Source organism: Saccopteryx leptura, chromosome 1 (assembly GCF_036850995.1).
Source record: "Saccopteryx leptura isolate mSacLep1 chromosome 1, mSacLep1_pri_phased_curated, whole genome shotgun sequence".
Lineage (NCBI taxonomy): Eukaryota > Metazoa > Chordata > Mammalia > Chiroptera > Emballonuridae > Saccopteryx > Saccopteryx leptura.
In genome coordinates, this window is record NC_089503.1 from 245,262,077 (window position 1) to 245,283,401 (window position 21,325).

At 47.6% G+C, this 21,325-nt stretch overlaps 1 protein-coding gene across 6 annotated transcripts in view; it reads left to right on the plus strand.

Annotated features, from left to right (window-relative positions):
• Nucleotides 1-21,325, plus strand: part of DOT1L (DOT1 like histone lysine methyltransferase) — a 70,797-nt gene that overhangs the window by 14,595 nt on the left and 34,877 nt on the right. For 4 of the 6 annotated variants that reach the window (XM_066342881.1, XM_066342919.1, XM_066342873.1 and 1 more), the window contains exons 3-7: nt 9,298-9,372; nt 13,041-13,104; nt 13,978-14,206; nt 16,106-16,200; nt 17,117-17,179. In XM_066342881.1, coding sequence (XP_066198978.1) covers nt 9,298-9,372; nt 13,041-13,104; nt 13,978-14,206; nt 16,106-16,200; nt 17,117-17,179 — 526 coding nt within the window. Of the gene's footprint in view, nt 1-9,297; nt 9,373-13,040; nt 13,105-13,977; nt 14,207-16,104; nt 16,201-17,116; nt 17,180-21,325 lie in introns of those variants that run through there. The other 2 variants (XM_066342908.1, XM_066342900.1) reach the window with 2 other exon arrangements.

A 21,325-nucleotide genomic window follows, 5' to 3' on the forward strand; every position in this document is an offset into this window, starting at 1 on the left:
TCAGGCACTAAAATGGCTCAGTTGCCAAGCAACAGCAGAACCCAGATGGGCAAAGCATTGCCTAGGTAGGAGGCTTGCTGGGTGGATCCCAGTTGGGGCACATGCAGGAGTCTGTCTCTCTGCCTCCCCACTTCTCACTTAAGAAAAATAGGAAAAAAATTGATTGATTTTTTGGGGGGTATTTTTCTGAAGTTGGAAACGGGGCCTGACCTGTTGTGGCGCAGTGGGTAAAAGTGTCGACCTGGAACGCTAAGGTCGCCGGTTCGAAACCCCAGGCTTGCCTGGTCAAGGCACATATGGGAGTTGATGCTTCCTGCTCCTCCCTCTGTTCTTTCTATCTCTTTGCCTGACTAGGCGGTGGCGCAGTGGATAGAGTGTCAGACTGAGTGCGGAGGACCCAGGTTCGAGACCCCGAGGTCGCCAGCTTGAGCGCGGGCTCATCTGGTTTGAGCAAAAGCTCACCAGCATGGACCCAAGGTCCCTGGCTCAAGCAAAGGGTTACTCGGTCTGCTGAAGGCTCGCGGTCAAGGCACATATGAGAAAGCAATCAATGAACAACTAAGGTGTTGCAATGCGCAACGAAGAACTGATGATTGATGCTTCTCATCTCTCCGTTCCTGTCTGTCTATCCCTCTCTCTGACTCTCTTTGTCTCTGTAAAAAAAAAAAAAAAAAAAAAAAAAGGAAACGGGGAGGCAGTCAGACAGACTCCCGCATGTGCCCAACCAGGATCTACCCAGCACGTTCACCAGGGGGCGATGCTCTGCCCATCTGGGGTGTCGCTCTGTTGCAGCCAGAGCCATTTTAGCACCTGAGGCAGAGGCCACAGAGCCATCCTCAGCGCCCGGGCCAACTTTGCTCCAGTGGAGCCTTGGCTGCAGGAGGGGAAGAGAGAGACAGAGAGGAAGGAGAGGGGGAGTGATGGAGAAGCAGATGGGCGCTTCTCCTGTTTGCCCTGGCTAGGAATCGAACCCTGGACTCCTGCACGCCAGGCTGACGCTCTACCACTGAGCCAACCGGCCTGGGCCAAAAATTGATTGATTTTAAAAGGAGAAAAGAGAGAGAGAAAGGCAACAGGGTGGGGGAGAGCAGGAAGCATCAACTCAATAGTAGTTGATTCTTGTATGTGCCTTGACTAGGCAAGCCCAGGGTTTCAAACGGTGACCTCGGGTCAGTGCTTTATTCACTGCACCACCACAGGTCAGGCTACATCAGCATCTTGAGAAGACTTGAGAAGTGGGTGTCAAAGCATGGTCAGAGGAGTCCAGGTCATCTGGGTGTGGCCTGGACAGGTCATGATGCCTTTGTGAGCTTTAGTTTCTTGTGGAAGGTGATGGACCAGGGAATTCCCCTCCTTCTTCTCCTTGTTTTATTCTTTCTTCCTTCTATGTCTGTTTTCTCCCTGTTGGATTTGGTGCTGTTTCAGCCATGGCCCCTTAGTGGACTGATCTTCCCTCCATATCCTTGGCAGCCCTCCGAGAGCCCAGTCCATGAGAGTGTAGGGAAGAGCACAGGGCGTGTCAGTGACAACCTTGACAGAACCGGGAGGAAGGTACCCTCTACTCTGTCTCTAAATTCTTTTTTTTTAAAAATTAGTCGGTTAATTGATTGATTTTAGAGAGAGAAGGAGAGATCGATTTGTTGTTCCACTTACTGTATTTATGCATTCATTAATTGATTATCATATGTGCCCTGACTGGGATGGGACCTATAATCTTGTTATATCACAACTTTGGCATATCAGGATGATGTTCTAACCAACTGAACTACATGGGCAGGGCCTCCACTCTGTCTCTATTGGGCCTTTTTCCATGCTGGATTGAGGGTCTGGAACAAACACAAGTGACAATAACATCTGCTTCTGGCTTTGCATATCCCATGCTTGGAAAACCTGTACTTTGTCAGTTCCCTCAGTAAATCCACATGTGTGTTTATTGACATCTTGCTGTGTTGTTCCTTAATATCTTTAGCCGTGTAGCCACCAACTGGCTCACATACCATGACATCCACATGTGCATGCAGAGGCGCCATGGCAGGGTCAGGCTGTGGTGTCTGTGGAAGAGTCAGGATGGGTGTCCCCACCCTACCACCTGGTGTCCCCACCCCACCCCTTAGCTGGTGACCTAACAGACCTGCAGCTCCCCCAGCTAAGTCATTTTGTTCTTGGGGCTGAGCAGAGCATCCTTGTAAGATTGTTTCAAGGATTAAAATGATTTGTATGAACCCAGCAGGGTAGGCCTGGCTAGGCCTGACCTGGAGCCACTATTGAGATTTGGGATCTATTTTTTTCTGCTATAATTTTAAACCACTCAGTTGATGGAACAGTGTTACTGGTCATTCTGTTTTTATTTATTTATTTATTGAAGATTTTTTTATTTATTGATTTCAGAGAGAGGAAAGAGAGAAAGGATGGAGGGGGAGGAGCGGAAGTATCAACTCGTAGTAGTTGCTTCTCGTATGTGCTTTGACCGGGCAAGCCCGGAGCATCGAACCGGTGACCTCAGCATTCCAGGTCAATGCTCCATCCACTGTGCTACCATAGGTCAGGTGATTTGTTTATATATTTTTTATTATTATTTTTTATTTTAGTGAGAGGAGGGGATGCAGAGAGACAGACTCTTGCATGTGCCCTGACTGGTATCCATCTGGCAAGCCCACTAGGTGGTAATACTCTGCCCATCTAGGGCCATTGGTCCATTGAAACCAGAGCCATTTTTTAGCACCTGGTGAGGCCTTGGAGCTATCCTCAGCACCCAAGACCAACTGCTCAAGCCAATTGAGCCATGGCTGCAGGAGAGCGAGAGAGAGAGAGAGAGAGAAGGGGGAGAGGTAGAGAAGCAGATGGTCACTTCTCCTGTGTGCCCTGACTAGAAATCAAATCTAGGACTTTCATATGCTGGGCCAACGCTCTACCACTGAGGCAACTGACCAGGGCCTGATTTGTTTATTTTTAAAGAGGCTGCTGGTTAGGAGGTAGGAGTATTGTGGTTGAGAGAGGGAGGGCTCTGAGCAGGCAGCGTGAAGTCTTACACACTTCCCAAGGGTGATCCATGGTGATCAGCCTTTCCAACGGGTTTTCCTCTGCAAAGTATGGTGTCTCCTTGTCTTGCAGTGCGGGTGTCAGGCCATTTTGAAGCTGTCAACCCAGCCTTTTGTTTAGATCTCTAGTTGGCCTGGTCCTCTTCTGGGCTGGCAGTGGCTGCTGACCTCCAGGCCTGAGCCTCATGTCCCAGGTCTCAGAACAACTTCACTTTCTTCCCGGTTTGTCTTCATAGACGAGTTCGGTTCATTGACAGAGATGGGGTGGTTACCTCATTTTGTTCTCTCTCCTTTTACTTTCTTTTTTTTTTTGCTGTTTCTTTTTTAAATGTTCATTGATTTTAGAGAGAGGAAGGAGGGAGTGAGAGTCAGGAACATCAATCTGTTCCTGTATGTGCCTTGACCTGGGATCAAACCGGCAACCTCTCTGTGCTTTGGGATGATGCTCTAACTCAGTGGTCCCCAACCCCCGGGCCGAGGACTGGTACCGGTCCGTGGGCCATTTGGTACCGGTCTGCAGAAAAAGAATAAATAACTTACATTATTTCTGTTTTATTTATATTTAAGTCTGAACGATGTTTTATTTTTAAAAAATGACCAGATTCCCTCTGTTATATCCGTCTAAGACTCACTCTTTTTTTTTTTTTTTGTATTTTTCCGAAGCTGGAAACAGGGAGGCAGTCAGATAGCTCCCGCGTTCACCCGACCAGGATCCACCCGGCATGCCCACCAGGGGGCGATGCTCTGACCATCTGGGGCATTGCTCTGCTGCAACCAGAGCCATTCTAGTGCCTGAGGCAGAGGCCACGGAGCCATCCTCAGTGCCTGGGCCAACTTTGCTCCAATGGAGCCTTGGCTGCGGGAGGGGAAGAGAAGGACAGAGAGGAAGGAGAGGGGGAGGGGTGGAGAAGCAGATGGACGTGTGTGTGCCCTCTCCTGTGTGCCCTGGCCAGGAATCGAACCCGGGACTCCTGCACACCAGACTGACACTCTACCACCGAGCCAAACGGCCAGGGCCTAAGACTCACTCTTGACGCTTGTCTCGGCCATGTGATACATTTATCTGACCCACCCTAAAGGCCGGTCCATGAAAATATTTTCTGACATTAAACCGGTCCGTGGCCCAAAAACTGTTGGGGACCACTGCTCTAACCAACCGAGCTATCCAGCCATGGCTGCTTTTACTTTTTTAAGTATTTAGAATTTCTTTTCTTTTTTTTTTTTTTTTTTTTACAGAGAGAGAGTCAGAGAGAGGGATAGACAGGGACAGGGAGAGATGAGAAGCATCAATCATTAGTTTTTCATTGCGCATTGTGACACCTTAGTTGTTCATTGATTGCTTTCTCATACGTGCCTTGTCTGCGGGCCTTCAGCATACAGAGTGACACCTTGCTTGAGCCAGCGACCTTGGGCTCAAGCTGGTGAGCTTTTGCTCAAGCTAGATGAGCCCGTGCTCAAGCTGGCGACCTCAGGGTCTCAAACCTGGGTCCTTGGCATCCCAGTCCGAAGCTCTACCACTGCGCCACCACCTGGGCAGGCTGCCTTTACTTTTTTAATGAAGAATTTTCAATATACACAGAGGTAGTCAAGAGTGCTCTTTCTCATATCACTACTTTAAAAATGCAACTGAGAGTGCCTGACTTGTGGTGGCGCAGTGGATAAAGCATTGACCTGGAATGCTGAGGTCACCAGTTCAAAACCCTGGGGTTGCCTGGTCAGGGCACATGTGGAATTGATGCTTTCTGCTCTTTCCCCCCTTCTCTCTATCTCCCTCCCTGTCTCTCTCTCTCTCTCTATCTCCTCTCTAAAATGAATAAATAAAAAATAATTAAAATTGCAACTGAGATGCAGTTGAAGCACAGAGACTGTACACATGTGAAGTGTGCAGTCTGAGCAGGGTGGCTGTGCTCATGTCCATGCAGAGCAGTCACAACAGCAGACGTCTTTGTCCTTCACATTTCCTGTGTTCCCTATAACCCAGTCCTCCCTTCAGTCCTCTCTCCCCAGCAACCCTGATCTGCTTTCTGGCACTGAGGGTTACTTGCATTTTCTAAAATTTTACCTACATGGAATGGTACAGCATGTATTGAGCACATGGTTTTGAGATGCTCCATTGTGCGAACCAATAACTTTTTCTTGTTATTATTGAGGAGTGTGTCATTGTAGAGGGACCACAGTTCCTTCATCCTCTTCACCTCTCCACCACATGATGGGTGAGTTTGGATTGTTTTCAACTTTGGCTGCCCACTGGCTTCAAGTATATAGTGTCCCTCTGACTTGCCCCTGCCCATTCTGAGCACAGCCTCACTTTCTGGAACCACAGGATTCTCCAGAGTTGTCCTTAGTTTCCCAGGTAACACCCTTAGGATTGGCCACTTCTGCAGGGAGCTCTGCTTTCTTGGAGAACAGGTTTTGCTCTTTCTTGAGACTGAGTTGTTTGTCTTCCTTTGACTAAATTGTAAGAGTTCTTGACATATTCTGGCAGCAGTGCCTGGTGAGGTGCTGCATGATGTGTAGTGTGGCTGACTGCGGTTTTAATGGCACCTCAATGAGTGGAAGCTTTAAACTAAGTTCATTCTTTGATGGTTAGTTGTCTGGGTCGCATCCAGGAAATCTTTACCTCTTGTTTTCTTCAAGAAGCTTTGTGGTTTTAGCCTTTACCTACAGGTTTAAAGTCAGTTGTAAATGAATCTTGGTTCTTGTCAAATAGGGTTTATGATTTTGGGGGTGAAGATTCTTTTTTTACCATCTGATACTCAGCGATTCCAACCTCATTTGTTGTCAAGACTCTCTTTTCCCCATCAAATTGCTTTGGTGCTTTTGTCAAAATTTCGTTGTTGGCCCTGGCCGGTTGGCTCAGTGGTAGAGCGTCAGCCTGGCGTGCAGGAGTCCCGGGTTCGATTCCCAGCCAGGGCACACAGGAGAAGCGCCCATTTGCTTCTCCACCCCTCCCCCTCTCCTTCCTCTCTGTCTCTCTCTTCCCCTCCCGCAGCCAAGGCTCCATTGGAGCAAAGTTGGCCTGGGCGCTGAGGATGGCTCTGTGGCCTCTGCCTCAGGTGCTAGAGTGGCTCTGGTCGCAACAGAGTGATGCCCCGGATGGGCAGAGCATCGCCCCCTGGTGGGCGTGCTGGGTGGATCCTGGTTGGGCGCATGCAGGAGTCTGTCTAACTGCCTCTCCGTTTCTGGCTTCGGAAAAATACAAAAAAAAAAAAAATTTCGTTGTTTATATGTTTGTCTCTCTGGATTCTTTATTCAGTGTAACTTCTCTATTTGTTTACCTCTGTCTACTACCACACACTCCTGGTTCCTACAGATCTATAGTAAGTTCCAAAAGAAGGTAGTGTAAGTCTTGCAACAGCACTGTTATTTTTAAAGATTATTTTGGCTGTTCCTGGTTCTCTGTCTTTGTATGTCAGTGTTAGAATCAGCTTGTCTGTTTCTCAAATAAAGCCTGCTGGACTTTTTATAGGGATTACTTTGAGGTAGAGTTTAGTTTGAGGAGGAAGTTTAACAATATTGAGCCTGAACCCTGGCCAGTTAACTCAGGTAGGTGGTTAAAACATCAACCTGATACGCCATGGTTGTGAGTTTGATTCTTGGTCGGGGCATATACAACAATCAATCAGTGACTGCATGGATGAGTGGAACAACAAATTGATGTTTCTCTCTCTCTCTCAAATCAATTTAAAAAAAAACCACAATAATACTGAGTCTTGGATCCCATGAATATTGTTTATATTGTTTTTACCTTTTTTCAGCAAAGTTTTGTAGTTTTCAATAGAGCTTTTGCAAATCTTTCATTAAAATGACTCCTAAGTATGTTTTACTGTTATCTTAAGTGACATGTAAAGTTTCTCTTTTTAATTTTTTGTTATATGTAGATTTTTGCATGTTGATTTTGTGTCCTGCAACCTTACTGAATTCACATATTGTGTTCTAGAAGCTTCTCTGTAAATTCCTAGGCTAGACTACACACTGAATCATGTGTCTGTGAATAGGGACAGTTTTGCTTCTTCCTTTCCAGTAAAGACTGTCCATTTGTTTCTCTTGCCATGTGGTGCTGCCCAGGACCTCTATCAATCTAGTGCAGTGTTGAAGGGAAGTGGGGCCCACAGGCATCCTCATCTGTCCCCACCCTCCTGGGAGTGTGAGTCTTGCACCCATTTCAGTGTTAGCTGCAGGACTCATGGTCTCCTGCCCAAACCATGTGTGTTGCTGATGAGAGGATTTTCCATCAGGAGGTGCTCACTGGGAGTAAATGGGCTCACTCTGTAAATGAAGGAGAAGAGAGCGCTAATGCAGCTCAGGGACAGTGACTCAGGGACCCTTGGGTCTGATGAGCTCTTGGGAGGTGACATGTAGACTACCCAGCTGGCTCTGGTGACTGTGAGTTTGGAATAGGTCTTGAAGGGTGGTGTGTGTGTGTGTGTGTGTGTGTGTGTGTGTGTGTGTGTGTGTGTTTGGGGGAATGAAATGGGGGACATGATAAAGAAAACTGTTACGAGAAGTAATCCTTCGTGTAGGGTAAGGAAGTCTTGCTAAATGACACAGGGACCCATGAACAGAGAAATTGTTCCTTCTTCCCTCTCCAGTCTCCTTGTGCTCCCTATTATCCACCCCCATCCCCTGCAGAGTTCTGAAAGGAGCCAGCAGGCAAAGTACAGCTGAGGGTGGGTTTCTTGCCCAGAGACAGCAGCTTCATACCTGACCTCATGCTCTTTATCGGGTTGAAGATGGCTCTCTCCATTTCTAGTTTCCTGAGAGTTTCATGAGTAGGGATTCAATTTTGTCACGTATACTTTTTGCATCAGTTGAAGTGAACATACTATTTTTCTCCTTTATTCTGTTAGAGGTGAATTGCAGTGACTAATTTTAATGTTAAACAATTCTTCATTCCTGGTGTAAACCCCACTTGATCAAGGTGTGTTGCTGAATTAATTTGACTAATATTTTTGAAGATTTTTTTGTGTCTGCACATGAGGGATACTGGTTTGTGTATTTTCTTTTTATGTCTTTACAAGGCTTTGTCTTCCTCTGGTTTTGGTATCAGGGTAATGTTAGCCTTGTGAAACCATAAACATTTTGGTAGAATTGATGCTCAAATGTCTGATAAGATTCACGAGTGAAGCCACCTGGCCTGGAGTTTGAGTAAGAAATCGGGTTAATTGGATAGGGCTGTTCAGATTTTTATTTATTTATTTATTTATTTATTTATTTATTTATTTATTTATCTTTTGTGACAGAGGCAGAGAGTGACAGAGAGAGGGACAGTTAGCAACAGACAGACAGGACGGGAGAGTTAGAGATGAGAAGCATCAGTTCTTCATTGCTACTCCTTAGTTGTTCTTTGATTGCTTTCTCATATGTGCCTTGACTGGGGGGCTACACCAGAGCAAGTGATCCCTTGCTTAAGCCAACAACCTTAGGCTTCAAATCAGTGACCTTTGGGCTCAAGCCAGTGACCATGGGGTCATGTCTGTGATCCCACGCTCAAACCAGCGACACTGCGCTCAAGCAGTGAGCCTGTGCTAAAGCTGGGTGAGCTCGTGCTCAAGCCGGCAACCTTGGAGTTTTGAACCTGGGTCCTCTGTGTCCCAGTCCAACACTCTATTCACTGCGCCACTGCCTGGTCAGGTTCTGATATTCTGTTTCTTGTGTCAGTTTTGGTAATAGCATCTTTCAAGGAATTTGTTCATTTCATCTAAACTGTTGAATTTATTGGCATGCCTTCCTTTCATTCTCTGTACTCTCTGTAGTGATGACTCTGCTTTTATGATGTTCTTTAAGATTGTATCAGGATCTAGTAAGGGTTATGCCTTGAGATGGGCTGATATATTTTTCTCTTTTAAACTATGGATTCCCCCTCTGTCTCCTTTTTTTCTTACAATGTATTTGTTGAAGAAGGCCTATGTCGTGAGTTAATTTCTCAGTAATAGTTCTCTTTCGTTTCTAGTCAGTACATTGCTTTTCAAGCTATCTGGTTTGAGCTGAATGGTTTCCTTCACCCTGTAATGTGTAAATCCATGTAGCTCCCAAGCCAACTTGTTTGAACTTTAAGCTACATAAAATTTGCATAATTCACACCTAATTGTAAAAATGACATTTATTTTGAAGCAGTGCCTTCTTTTTCTTTCACATTGTGAGTCAGGTAATGGGGAAGTTTTCTTTTTATATTTGGGAATAAATAGTATTGAAGAAGGTTGAGAGTGGAGCATGAGCTTGAATAACCTTCATTGTTGTTTCTGCTTTTGATTTTCAGATGGGTCTGTGAGGAAATCCCAGACCTCAAGCTTGCTATGGAGAATTACGTCCTAATCGACTATGACACCAAAAGGTAAGCAGGCTTTGGTCTGAGCTGCTTCTCACTGACTGAGCTCACGGTGGGGACACAACCTATAATTAGTTCTTCGATGGTGCAAGCTGATCTGAAATTTCCTTTCAGAGTTGGCTGTAGTCTCTGTGGAGCTATTTTGGTAAGAAATTTTTATCAGATATTGGCAGAGGCTGTCAGAGTAAAGACATAGCTGAGAATGCCACATTGTGGCAATGGGATTTGGTCTGTGTGAAATCACCCTGAGTTAGTCCTCTCTGTTTTCATAGCAGTTGACTCCAACAGCCAACCTTTCTACCCAGAAGCCACTGCTGGCCTGGCCTCTGGAGCCCTGGGCCCTGGCCAGCCCCCGTCCAACTCTCAGTAACTGTGCCCAGCCTTTTGTTCTTGTTCAGCAGTTTCCTGCAGGCACATCCTGATCTCAGAGAAGAGTCCTGTGGGTGGAGAAGGGCGAGGCCAGCTTTGGAATGCCCACTTGGAATTTTTTTGTTTTTCTTTGAGAAAGAAAGGTGACATTCCAAGCCCATGCCCACTTTAGCTCTTGGCATTCTCGAGGGTGATGCTATCCACGGGTAGCTGGCTCTTGACAAAGAACATAGCCCAGAGGAGCCTGGGAGTCCCCACACAGGGGGCCTGACACCCAGGCATTCTTGACTTGATCTCACTTTTGTGTTTGGAGGCCTTCTTTGTCCTCAAGTTAGCATTTCCTGCCTCAGTCATCCCTTAATTCTGTCCTCTCACCTTTGCTCTCCTTCCTGTCTAATAATTGTTACTAAGTGTTATGAAAAGAAGGAAACCACACTGTCCTTGCCCAGGGCACTGACCATGCTGAGAACCATGTGGCAAAGTTGTCTTGCTCCTGGGGTAAGGGTATGTAGGGTTGCTGGCCCTTGTATGTCAGTCATATAGTTGGGGAAACATGTCTTTAGTAAGGGGGTGACCATTGTGTGTGGGACCTATAGCAGCAGTGGTTTTAGAGGTGCTTTTGTTTCAAGACACTTATGGTGGGTCTTGGATTTCTTGCCTTAATGTTCAGATGGCTTAGAAAAGACCGGAAGGATGTCAGAGTCTGGCAGAGAACAGTGGGTCTAGTCTGATGGTGTCCCTAGAAGGGAGGAAGGCAACCTCGAGGTCAGGTGAGCAGTGGGACCTTTTCTCTCTTAAGCAAGGGGATGGCAGTGCCAGCCCAGGGGCCGAGCTTGGTCTGTTTAGGTGGATTCCTGTCTGGAGCTAGAGTGCAAGGATAGCCCAGGTGCTCTGAGCTCCTACATCTATCCACTCATTCTTTTTTTTTTTTTTTTTTTTTTTTTTTGGTATTTTTCTGAAGTTGGAAACGGGGAGGCAGTCAGACAGACTCCCGCATGCGCCCGACTGGGATCCACCCGGCACGCCCACCAGGGGGTGATACTCTGCCCATCTGGGGCATTGCTCTGTTGTAACCAGAGCCATTCTAGCGCCTGAGGTAGAGGCCACAGAGCCATCCTCAGTGCCCGGGCCAACTTTGCTCCAATGGAGCCTTGGCTGCGGGAGGGGAAGAGAGAGACAGAGAAGAAGGAGAAGGGGAGGGGTGGAGAAGCAGATGGGCGCTTCTCCTGTGTGCCCTGGCCGGGAATCGAACCTGGGACTCCTGCATGCCAGGCCGACGCTCTACCACTGAGCCAACCTGCCAGGGCTATCCACTCATTCTTGCAGGAGAATGTTTCCCAGAGGTGGTTGAAGGCTGTGAGTGGTTACTGTGATTGGGTTGAAGGGATGATGTGAAAGTTGGAGCACAGGAACTAAAACGCAGAGTAGTGGATAGTGCAATGGCTTCTCTCTTTAGCCTCTGGAGCCCTGGACTTCTGGCTAAGTCCTGTTCTCATCTGAAAGGGAGACTCAGGGCCAGAGGGCCAGGAGGACCTCAGTCACCTTCAGCCTGCTGGCCCCCTCATACCTCTCGTCACCTCCTCCATCCTGTGTATGCAGTTATTCCTCTGGAATGTGCAAGAGCTTGTTTCTCCTGGTTTACTGACTCATTGCATTAGCCCTCTCTGATGTTTCTGGTCACTGTCATTGTCCTTTGTGAGAACTCTTTAGGCTTTGGTCGTGGCTGTTCTGTCCTGCCATTGATCTCTCTAACTTTCTCAATGGCAGTTGCCATCCAAGGAAGCTGTAAACCTGTTATGTGGGCACTGGTCTCAGTTGAATCTGTTACTTCTGTTAGGAGGGAAAGTGTCCATGAACTCAGTAAGTCTAGGGCTGAGAACGAGGGGTGGGTGGGTAGCGAAGATGCATGTGGGGAGTGGTGGTTCCATGTTCTAGGTGTGGAGGTGCCTTTACTCGGCCGGTGCCCCTGAGCATCTCCCAGGCATAGAGAGAGCCCCAGGGACACTCCCCTCATGCAGCACAGAAACTTGGTGCATGTCTCCCTGATCTGGCACTGTGGACATCAGGGCTGGGTCACTCTCTGTGGGGCCACCCTGGGCACTGTGGGGTGCTGAACAGCATCCTGGCCCCCGCTTAATGCCAGGAACATCCCAATTATGACAACCACAGATGTCCCCAGACATCGCCCAGTGTTCCCTGGGGGCATGACCACCTCAGGTGAGAATCCCTGGGTAGGAAATTCCATTGAATATTAATACCTAAAATAAAATTGATCATGTTTGGGAGAATTTAGTTTCATTAAAAACGCCTCCAAGCCCTGGCCAGCAGTGCAGTGACTGGAGAGTTCTCCCTGAGCACCAGGTCACTATTTCGAGCCCTGCTCAAGGTGTGTATGAAAAGCAGTCAGTGGGTGCACAGCTAAGTGGAACAGCAAGTAATGTTTCTTTCTTCCTTCTTCTCTCTCAAATCAATGGGGAAGAAAAGCAATAAACACTTAAAAAACCCACAAAAACTGTCTCATTAGGTATCTAGCACATGTTGCTTATATCTTTGAAAGTGTTGAAACTTTTAAAAAGTTGCAGTAAACAAGTGATACACCAGTGTGGGCCTGACCTGTGGTGGCGCAGTGGATAAAGCGTCGACCTGGAAATGCTGAGGTCGCCGGTTCGAAACCCTGGGCTTGCCTGGTCAAGGCACATATGGGAGTTGATGCTTCCTGCTCCTCCCCCTTCTCTCTCTCTCTCTCCTCTCTCTCTCTCCTTTCTAAAATGAATAAAAAAAAAAAAAGTGATACACCAGTGTTAAGGGGGAAGGTGTTGCCCTCCTTTTTGCAGAGTCAGGGTGTCAGGAGTGGTCTATGAGAGCCAGTTGCCTTTTCTGCCTGTGGGTGTTCTCAGTGCTCATCCAAGTCAGGGCCCACGGTGGGAAGCCTGTGGGATCCAGCCAGAGAAAGAAGGGCCCTGGGAGTCTGCCTGGCTGGGTGGGGGGTGAGGGCACGATCTAGGTCCCACTACCTGTGGGGCTATAGGAATGGTTGTATGAAACCCTTTTCTGACCTAACGCCTGCTGGCATCGATCTCAGGTTTTGCCACAAGCACATGGTATGGTCTCATAGCCATGACCACCTCAGCCCAAAAATCTTGGCCCAGTCTTGTTGCCCGTGTGGGATACTCCTTTGTGCCCTGTGACCTCTGGATGGGAGCCAGGCTCTACCTGACCTTGCATCATCTGTCTATATACCATTCCCTCCTGGTGGCCTGTTCTGAGCTCAGCAGTGACCAGCACCTTCCTTTGACCTTTTTCAGCTTTGAAAGCATGCAGAGGCTCTGTGACAAGTACAACCGGGCTATCGACAGCATCCACCAGCTGGTAGGTGGCCTCACCCTGCCTTCAGGCCTGTCTCCTCATCTAGGCCCCACCTGTAGTTCTAGACCCCATTGTCCTTCACGTTACTTGATCCTAAGGTGAGGAGGGGGCCCTGGCTCTATACAGCTCTGAGCTTATTTCTTCTCCCAGGTAGATTTTCATGAAGATGGCCATTCTTTTTTTTTTTTTTTTTTTAAAGTGAGAGGAGCGGAGGTAGTGAGACAGACTCCCACATGCACCCCATCTAGGATCCACCTGGCAACCCCATCTGGGGCCAATGCTCGAGTGCTGAGCTATTTTTAGCACCTGAAGCTGATACACCTCAGTGCCCAGGGCCACACTCGAACCAGTTGAGCCACTAGCTGCGGGAGGGAAAGAGGGAGAGATGAGGGGGGAGAACCAGAAGGTCACTTCTCCTGTGTGCCCTGACCGGGAATCGAACCCAGGACATCCATATACTGGGTTGACCCTCCATCCACTGAGCCATTGGCCTGGACCAGAAGATGGCCATTCTGAGGCAGGGTTCTGGAATTGATGGTCTAATAGCCCATCCGGTGAAGCGATGTGGTAGCACCAGGGCCTAGGCAGTGGGTTTTGTATGCACTATGGGTCTCACTTCTCACCAGTACGTGCGCGTACACACACACACACACACACTCTCTCTCTCACATGCATGCATGCCTAGACACATACACATACTATTAGACACAGGCTCATACATGCACATGTACACAGACACATTCATATATACACACATTTGCATATACACACACACTTTTTTTAATAGGGAGCAGTAATGTGGTATTGGGATATGAAGGTTATAGGGTACATTGTCCCCTGTGTGATGTGTTCTGGTACTTTTCTTGATGTCCACAGTGGAAGGGAACCACGCAGCCTATGAAGCTGAACACACGGCCATCCAATGGGCTTCTGCGGCACATCCTGCAGCAGGTTTACAACCACTCGGTGACGGACCCCGAGAAGCTCAATAACTATGAGCCCTTCTCCCCGGAAGTGTATGGGGAAACCTCCTTCGACCTGGTTGCACAGATGATTGATGAGATCAAGATGACTGAGGATGACTTGTTTGTGGACCTGGGAAGTGGTGAGTATGGGGCAGATAGCCCCAGGGCCATGCTTTCCAAGTCCCCATGCTTTCCTCCATGCAAAGTCCAGAATGTGAGGTTGCTGGAAAGGGCAGGTCCTCCCTCAGACCCACTGCTTTAGCTGACCTTCCTGAAGAGCCTATAGCTTCCCCAGAGATGGAAGGAATAGCTACATTTCAATAGGGTCCAACCAAGCCTCTTCTCTTCTGCTTCTCAAGGCCAGGGGAGGGGCAGGTCCAGCACTTTCCAGCCCTAATAGGTCCCTACCTCTTTGTTATGGGTCATTCTCAGCACCAGTTTAGGCTCCTGGGGGCAGGGCCTTCTCAGCAGGACATTCACAGGGGCCTGGCAGGTGGACACGAGGTGAACTTTATAGAATGAATAAACAGGCTGATTCCTGGTAGGATGTTCTGATTGGTGTGACAGGGCTGATTGTGTGACTATCAAACATCATACTGTACTACTAGGAACCCTGTACACAGCCTTCCTCTTGAGTATCTTTGCTGTCCTCATGTGACCTTGTTTCTACATGACAGCCTAGCACTTATAGACTTGAAAGCCCTTTCTCAGCTAGTCATGTGTGTCCTCAATGCTCTAGGACAAGATGACTTCTTTGGTGGCGTCATCCTTAGTTTAAGCCTGGGGTAGTCAACCTTTTTATACCTACCTCCCGCTTTTGTATCTCTGTTAGTAGTAAAATTTTCTAACCGCCCACCGGTTCCACAGTAATGGTGATTTATAAAGTAGGGAAGTAACTTTACTTTATAAAATTTATAAAGCAGTTACAGCATGTTAAAGCATATAATAATAATTACTTACTAAGTACTTTATGTCGGATTTTTGCTAAGTTTGGCAGAATAAATCTTTATAAAACAACTTACTATAGTTAAATGTATCTTTTTATTTATACTTTGGTTGCTCCATTACCGCCCACCATGAAAGCTGGAACACCCACTAGTGGATGGTAGGGACCAGGTTGACTACCACTGGTTTAAGCCCTTTTCAAGCACACAATTTATATTTTAATTGGATTGCATGTGGTTCAAAAGCCAGTTATCTGGAAGGCTGTTTAATTATCTCTGTTAATTGAAAGGGTGATAATTTTTGAAAACCACCAGTCTTCTTGTGTCTGGCTCTCACCACCTCCCCTGCCCTTGTTAGAGACCCTCACGACTTCTACCTGTGGGCCTTCATTTACCTGTTTCTAAACAGTATGCTTGTTTTTATTGTTTGAATACGTTCTATTCAAAATGAAAAATTGAATGGCTCCTGACACACAATTTGAAATACAAAGCTGACCTCTCGTGGGAGGACAGGTTGTTGGCTAAGGCCCATGGGGCAGCACACTGGCAGATAGTGCTTCTTGTCTGAGTTCGGACAGCCTGTCTTGTCAGGTGCTCAACCTGCTTGTCTGACTGTGCAGCGATGCCACCAGTGACAGTGCTTTGGAGACCCTATTTCTATTCTGTGGGGGACTCTCCTGCCACTGCCAATCCTGCTTTAAACCCAGTTGATGACAAGTATTGATTGTCTTCTCAAGGTGATGTCACCATCTGGTGAACCCTGTGGTGCTGTGGTGGCAATGTGGTATGGATTTAAGGTGGATGGGAGCCCTACTGTGGCATCAGTGTCACAGGGCAGTGTCTGTGTCTAGATAGTTCATGCCACATCTAGTCGTATACCAAGAACTATTCCAGTTGTGGGAGCCAAAGTGTGACAGCCATCCTCTAGTAGGGACTCAGCTCAGTTTGGGTTGTTGAGTGGCCTCAGCACCGTGGACAGTGCTCATGCCTTAGTGAAGAGTCTGGGGGCTCTGCCTATTACCCTTGTGACACCCCAGTTCCCCCATCCCCTGTCATGGTGCTGCATCTGTGACTGCGCCTCCCCCCTCTCTGAAGGAGTGGGCCAGGTTGTGCTGCAGGTTGCCGCTGCCACCAACTGCAAACATCACTACGGAGTTGAGAAAGCTGATATCCCAGCCAAGTACGCGGAGGTGAGCTGTTCTGGGGACTTGGCCATGTGTTTATGACTCATTTCTTTCTCATGTTTGTTTGCCTCCACCCATGGCTGGCAGGGGAGGTGTGTCCCGGGACATGGGGAAGGTGGGGTATCCAGGCAGCGGCTCTGGGTTCTTTGGTCTCCAGTGCGAGCTTAGGCCCCCATCAGTGTGTTTCCCTTTCTCTGGTTGCTACAGCCTCTTTGCCTCCAGGGTGGGGTCAGTGTCTGGGGAGTGTCTGGTGACACTGTCTGGGGAGTGGATGGGTCATGGCCCCACAGTCTACCATCCATAGGACCCTCAGAATCCTCATGGGGCTGTTGCTCTTGGATTGTGTAGATGGAGTGGTATAGACTGGCAGTCTTAGTTCAGTCTCTCAGAACAGGAGGGGGACAAAGGGGAAGATGGACCTCGAGGAACCACAGGTCACCTGCCTGAGTGTGTGGAGGAGGCCTCCTCTTCCTGGCTGTCCTGTTCTTTGTTTTGTTTTGTTTTGTTTTTGTTTGAGAGAGATGAGAAGCATCAACTTGTAGTTGCATTACTTCAGTTGTTAATTGATTGCTTCTCATACATGCCTTGACCAGCGGACCCCAGCTAAGCCAATGACTCCTTGCTCAAGCTAGCAACCTTGGGTTTCAAGCCAACGACCTTTGGGCTCAATCCAGCGACCTTGGGATCATGTTGATCCCGTGCTCAAGCCAGTGACCCCGCACTTAAGCTGTCAAACCTGCATTCAAGCCGAATAAGTTCACGCTCAAGCAGGATGAACCCACATTCAAGCCAGTGACCTCGGGGTTTTAAACCTGGGACCTCAGCATCCCAGGTCAATTCTCTGTCCGTAGTGCCACCACCAGACCACGAGTCAGGCTGTCCTGGGTATTTTGATGGGCTGTCTGATTTTGTTCCCTTGCAGACCATGGACCGAGAGTTCAGGAAGTGGATGAAATGGTATGGAAAAAAGCATGCAGAATACACAGTGAGTGCCATTGCTCCATGCCCCTGCGGCTGACGAGTCCCCTATGCTTCCTCTTCCTCTGGACCCGCCGCCGTTTGTCTCCTCCTGTGGGATCCAGCTCATCTCCACTGGGGCTGTCCCTTTACACCCATCATTGCCCCAGCCTGGCGCAAGCTGGGCATGTGGTGTTGCTGGAAGAAGGTCCCCTTAACTCCCTTCAGGAGCCCCCCGGGTTGGGGCAGCTGGCATTAGCCGAAAATTCTCCCTCCTCTTTTCCCCTGTCCCTTTTCCACCTTTTCTTGGTAATGTTCATCCTCCTTTCTCAGGGGCCACCTTGGGAGCATGGTTCTAAGTCCTGCTCCATGCTCTCAGAGAACAGAGGTGGCATGTCATGGCGTCTTTCTTTCTCAGCCCTTGGCTCTACAAAGGTAATTGCCTACCCTCCATGTGTCTCTGGGTACTTGATGAGCTCTTAGGAAGCACTTGGGGCTCCTTCTGAGGCAGCCCCTCCTTCTGTGTCATGCACATGTGTATGTTTTAGAGCTGGTGCAAGATGGACAGTAGGGTGTGGAGGAAATGGCCTTTTCTCCCATTCACTGTCCTGAAAGTGGCATCTTTCTCTTGCTGCCTTCCCCGCAGCATGCAACCCAGCTCATAAACCCCCTTTTTTTTTAGCAAGGGTGGAATTAGAGGCAACACTCTGCACAGCTTTCTGGGCTGCCCCTTATCTCCATCACCAGCCTGGCCTCATTCATTCATTCATTTAAATGAGAGAGAGAGAGAGAGAAACAGACAGGAAGGGAGAGAAATGAGAAGCATCAACTTGTAGTTGTGTCACTTTAGTTGTTTGTTGATTGCTTCTTATACATGCCTTGACCAGGGATTCTAGCTGTGCCAGTGACTTCTTGCTTAAGCCATCAACCATGGACTCAAGCCAGCGACCATGGGATCATGTTGATGATCCCACGCTCAAGCTGGAAACCCTGCACTCAAGCTGGTGAGCCCATGCTCAAGCCAGTGACCTTGGAGTTTCAAACCTGGGTCCTCAGCATCCCAGATCGACGCTCTGTCTACTGCGCCACCACCTGGTAAGGCTCAGCTCAGCCTTTTGATGCCAAGGTTCCTTGGGCCCTGCCCTGGATCCTCTGGTCTCCCTGCTCCTCCTGCTCAGTGCATCTATGTCTACATCTTGAAATATATTTCCACGCTCATGACTTCCTGTTCATCTTTCTTTTTTTTTTTTTTTTTTTTTTTTTTTTACAGAGACAAAGAGTCAGAGAGAGGGACAGACAGACAGGAACGGAGAGATGAGAAGCATCAATCATTAGTTTTTCGTTGCGCGTTGCGACACCTTAGTTGTTCATTGATTGCTTTCTCATATGTGCCTTGACCGTGGACCTTTAGCAGACCGAGTAACCCCTTGCTCGAGCCAGTGACCTTGGGTCCAAGCTAGTGAGCTTTTTGCTCAAACCAGATGAGCCCGCGCTCAAGCTGGCGACCTTGAGGTCTCGAACCTGGGTCCTCTGTATCCCAGTCCGACACTCCATCCACTGCGCCACCGCCTGGTCAGGCATTTTCATCTTTCTATTGGGGTTTCTTTTGCCCAGGGACACACAGGTGCCATGTAGTCTCTATCCATTTGGTGTGGGTCCAAAACCAGATCTTTAACAGGTTCTTCTCTTCCCATTCCAGTTTATTACTTGCCACATACCCAGTTGTTGATGCCAAAACCACTTAGATTCCACCTGGTTCCATCAGCTGGTCCTGTGGCTATTTCCTCCTGAAGAGTTTTTGTGACTGTTCAGTCCTCTCCGTCCCCATTTTCACCAGCCTAGAGCAAGCTGTTCATGGGGTGTTGGCTGTTGAGCTGGAATAGATGTTCTTAGTGCATTGGGGAAATAGAATAAATCATATAACGTAGTTTGGGGATTGATTAGGGGTGTGGGAGAGCAGGAAGAGGATGTTTCCTGTTCCTTAGAAGCAATGTAAAAGCTTCTTCTTCCATGGATCATGTTTTTGGTGGATTTAAGAGTCCTCGCCAAACCTAAGGTCACCTAGATTTACTCTCACAATATCATATAGGAGTTTTATAGGTTTTTTTTTCCTTTTTTTAAAATTTTTTTTTTTTTTTTTCATTTTTCTGAAGCTGGAAACGGGGAGAGACAGTCAGACAGACTCCCGCATGTGCCCGACCGGGATCCACCCGGCACGCCCACCAGGGGCGATGCTCTGCCCATCATGGGCGTCGCCATGTTGCGACCAGAGCCACTCCAGCGCCTGGGGCAGAGGCCAAGGAGCCATCCCCAGCGCCCGGGCCATCTTTGCTCCAGTGGAGCCTTGGCTGCGGGAGGGGAAAAGAGAGACAGAGAGGAAAGCGCGGCGGAGGGGTGGAGAAGCAAATAGGCGCTTCTCCTGTGTGCCCTGGCCGGAATCGAACCCGGGTCCTCCGCTTTAAAAAATTTTTTTTACAGAGACAGAGTCAGAGAGAGGGATAGACAGGGACAGACAGACAGGAACGGAGAGATGAGAAGCATCAATCATTAGTTTTTTGTTGCACATTGCGACACCTTAGTTGTTCCTTGATTGCTCTCTTATGTGCCTTGACCGCGGGCCTTCAGCAGACCCAGTAACCCCTTGCTGGAGCCAGTGACCTTGGGTCCAAGCTAGTGAGCTTTTTGCTCAAACCAAATGAACCCGTGCCCAAGCTGGCGACCTTGGGGTCTCGAACCAGGGTCCTCGGCGTCCCAGTCCAATGCTCTATGCACTGCGCCACTGCCTGGTCAGGCTTAATTTTTTGTAAGTTTATGATCCCTTAACTTAGGTTAATTTTTGTGAAGGATGTAAGATCTGTTTTGATTAATTTGTATGAGGAGGTCAAGTTGTTCTAGCACCATTTGTTGCAAAGACCATCTTTGCTTCTTTGTCAAAGATTAGTTGGCTGTGTTTGTGGGGGTCTGTTTCGGGGCTCTGTTCTATTCCTTTGATCTGTGTGTCTGTTTTGTCATCAATATATGCTATCTGGATTACTGCAGCCGTGAAGTCAGATAGAGTCAGTCCTCCAACTGTATTCTTTTCCTTCAATATTGATTTGCCTATTCTGGGCCTTTTGCCTCGATATAAACTTTAGAATCAGTGTGTCAGTATACACACAATAACTTTCTAGGATTCTGATTATGATTGTGTTGAATCTGTAGGTCAAGTTGGAAAGAACTGACCTCTTGACAATATTGATTCTTCCCATCTACGAACATTGACAACTGCCTCTCCTTTTATCTAGTTCTTTGATTTCTTTCATCAGAGTTTTACAGTTTTCTTTATATAGATCTTGTACATATTTTTTAGATTTATACCTAAGTATTTCTCTTTTTTGTAATGCTGATAATAAATGGCTTTGTTATTTTAATGTTAAGTTTAACTTGTTCATTGTTGGCTTATAGAAAAGTAACTGATCTTTGCATATTGTATATTAATATGTATTACTATCTTTATCCTATAACCTTGCTGTAGTTGTGTATTAGTTGCAGTTTTTCTGAATAGATGAACATGTTATCTGCGAATAGACAGTTTTATCTCTTCCTGATCTGTACACCTTGCATTTACTTTTCTTGTCTCATTGCATTAGCTAGGATTTTCAGTACGGTGTTGAAAAGTGAGGGTGAGCATACATCCTGCCTGATTCCTGATTTTAGTGGGAAAGCTTCAGATTTCTCATCGTGGAGTATGACACTTGCTGTAGGTATCTTGTGGATGTTCTTTCTCAAGTTGACAGTTTCCCTCTATTCCTGTTTTGTTGAGAATCATTATCATGAAAGGGTTTTGGATTTTGTTAAATCCAACAAAATCTGTATCTGTTGATATAATCACATGGTTTTGTTTTGTGTTTTATTGTTAGTGAGAGAGAGAGAGGGATAGACAAGGACAAACAGAAAGAAGGGAGAGATAAAGACAAGAAGGGAGAGAGATGAGAAGCATCAACTCATAGTTGCAGCACCTTAGTTGTTCATTGACTGCTTTCTCATATGTGCCTTGACTAGGGGCTCCATCTGAGCCAGTGACCCCTTGTTCAAGGCAGCAACCTTGGGCTCAAGCCAGCGACCTTTGGGCTCAAGCCAGCAACCATGGGGTCATGTCTGATCCCACGCTTAAGCTGGTGACCCCTTTGCTCAA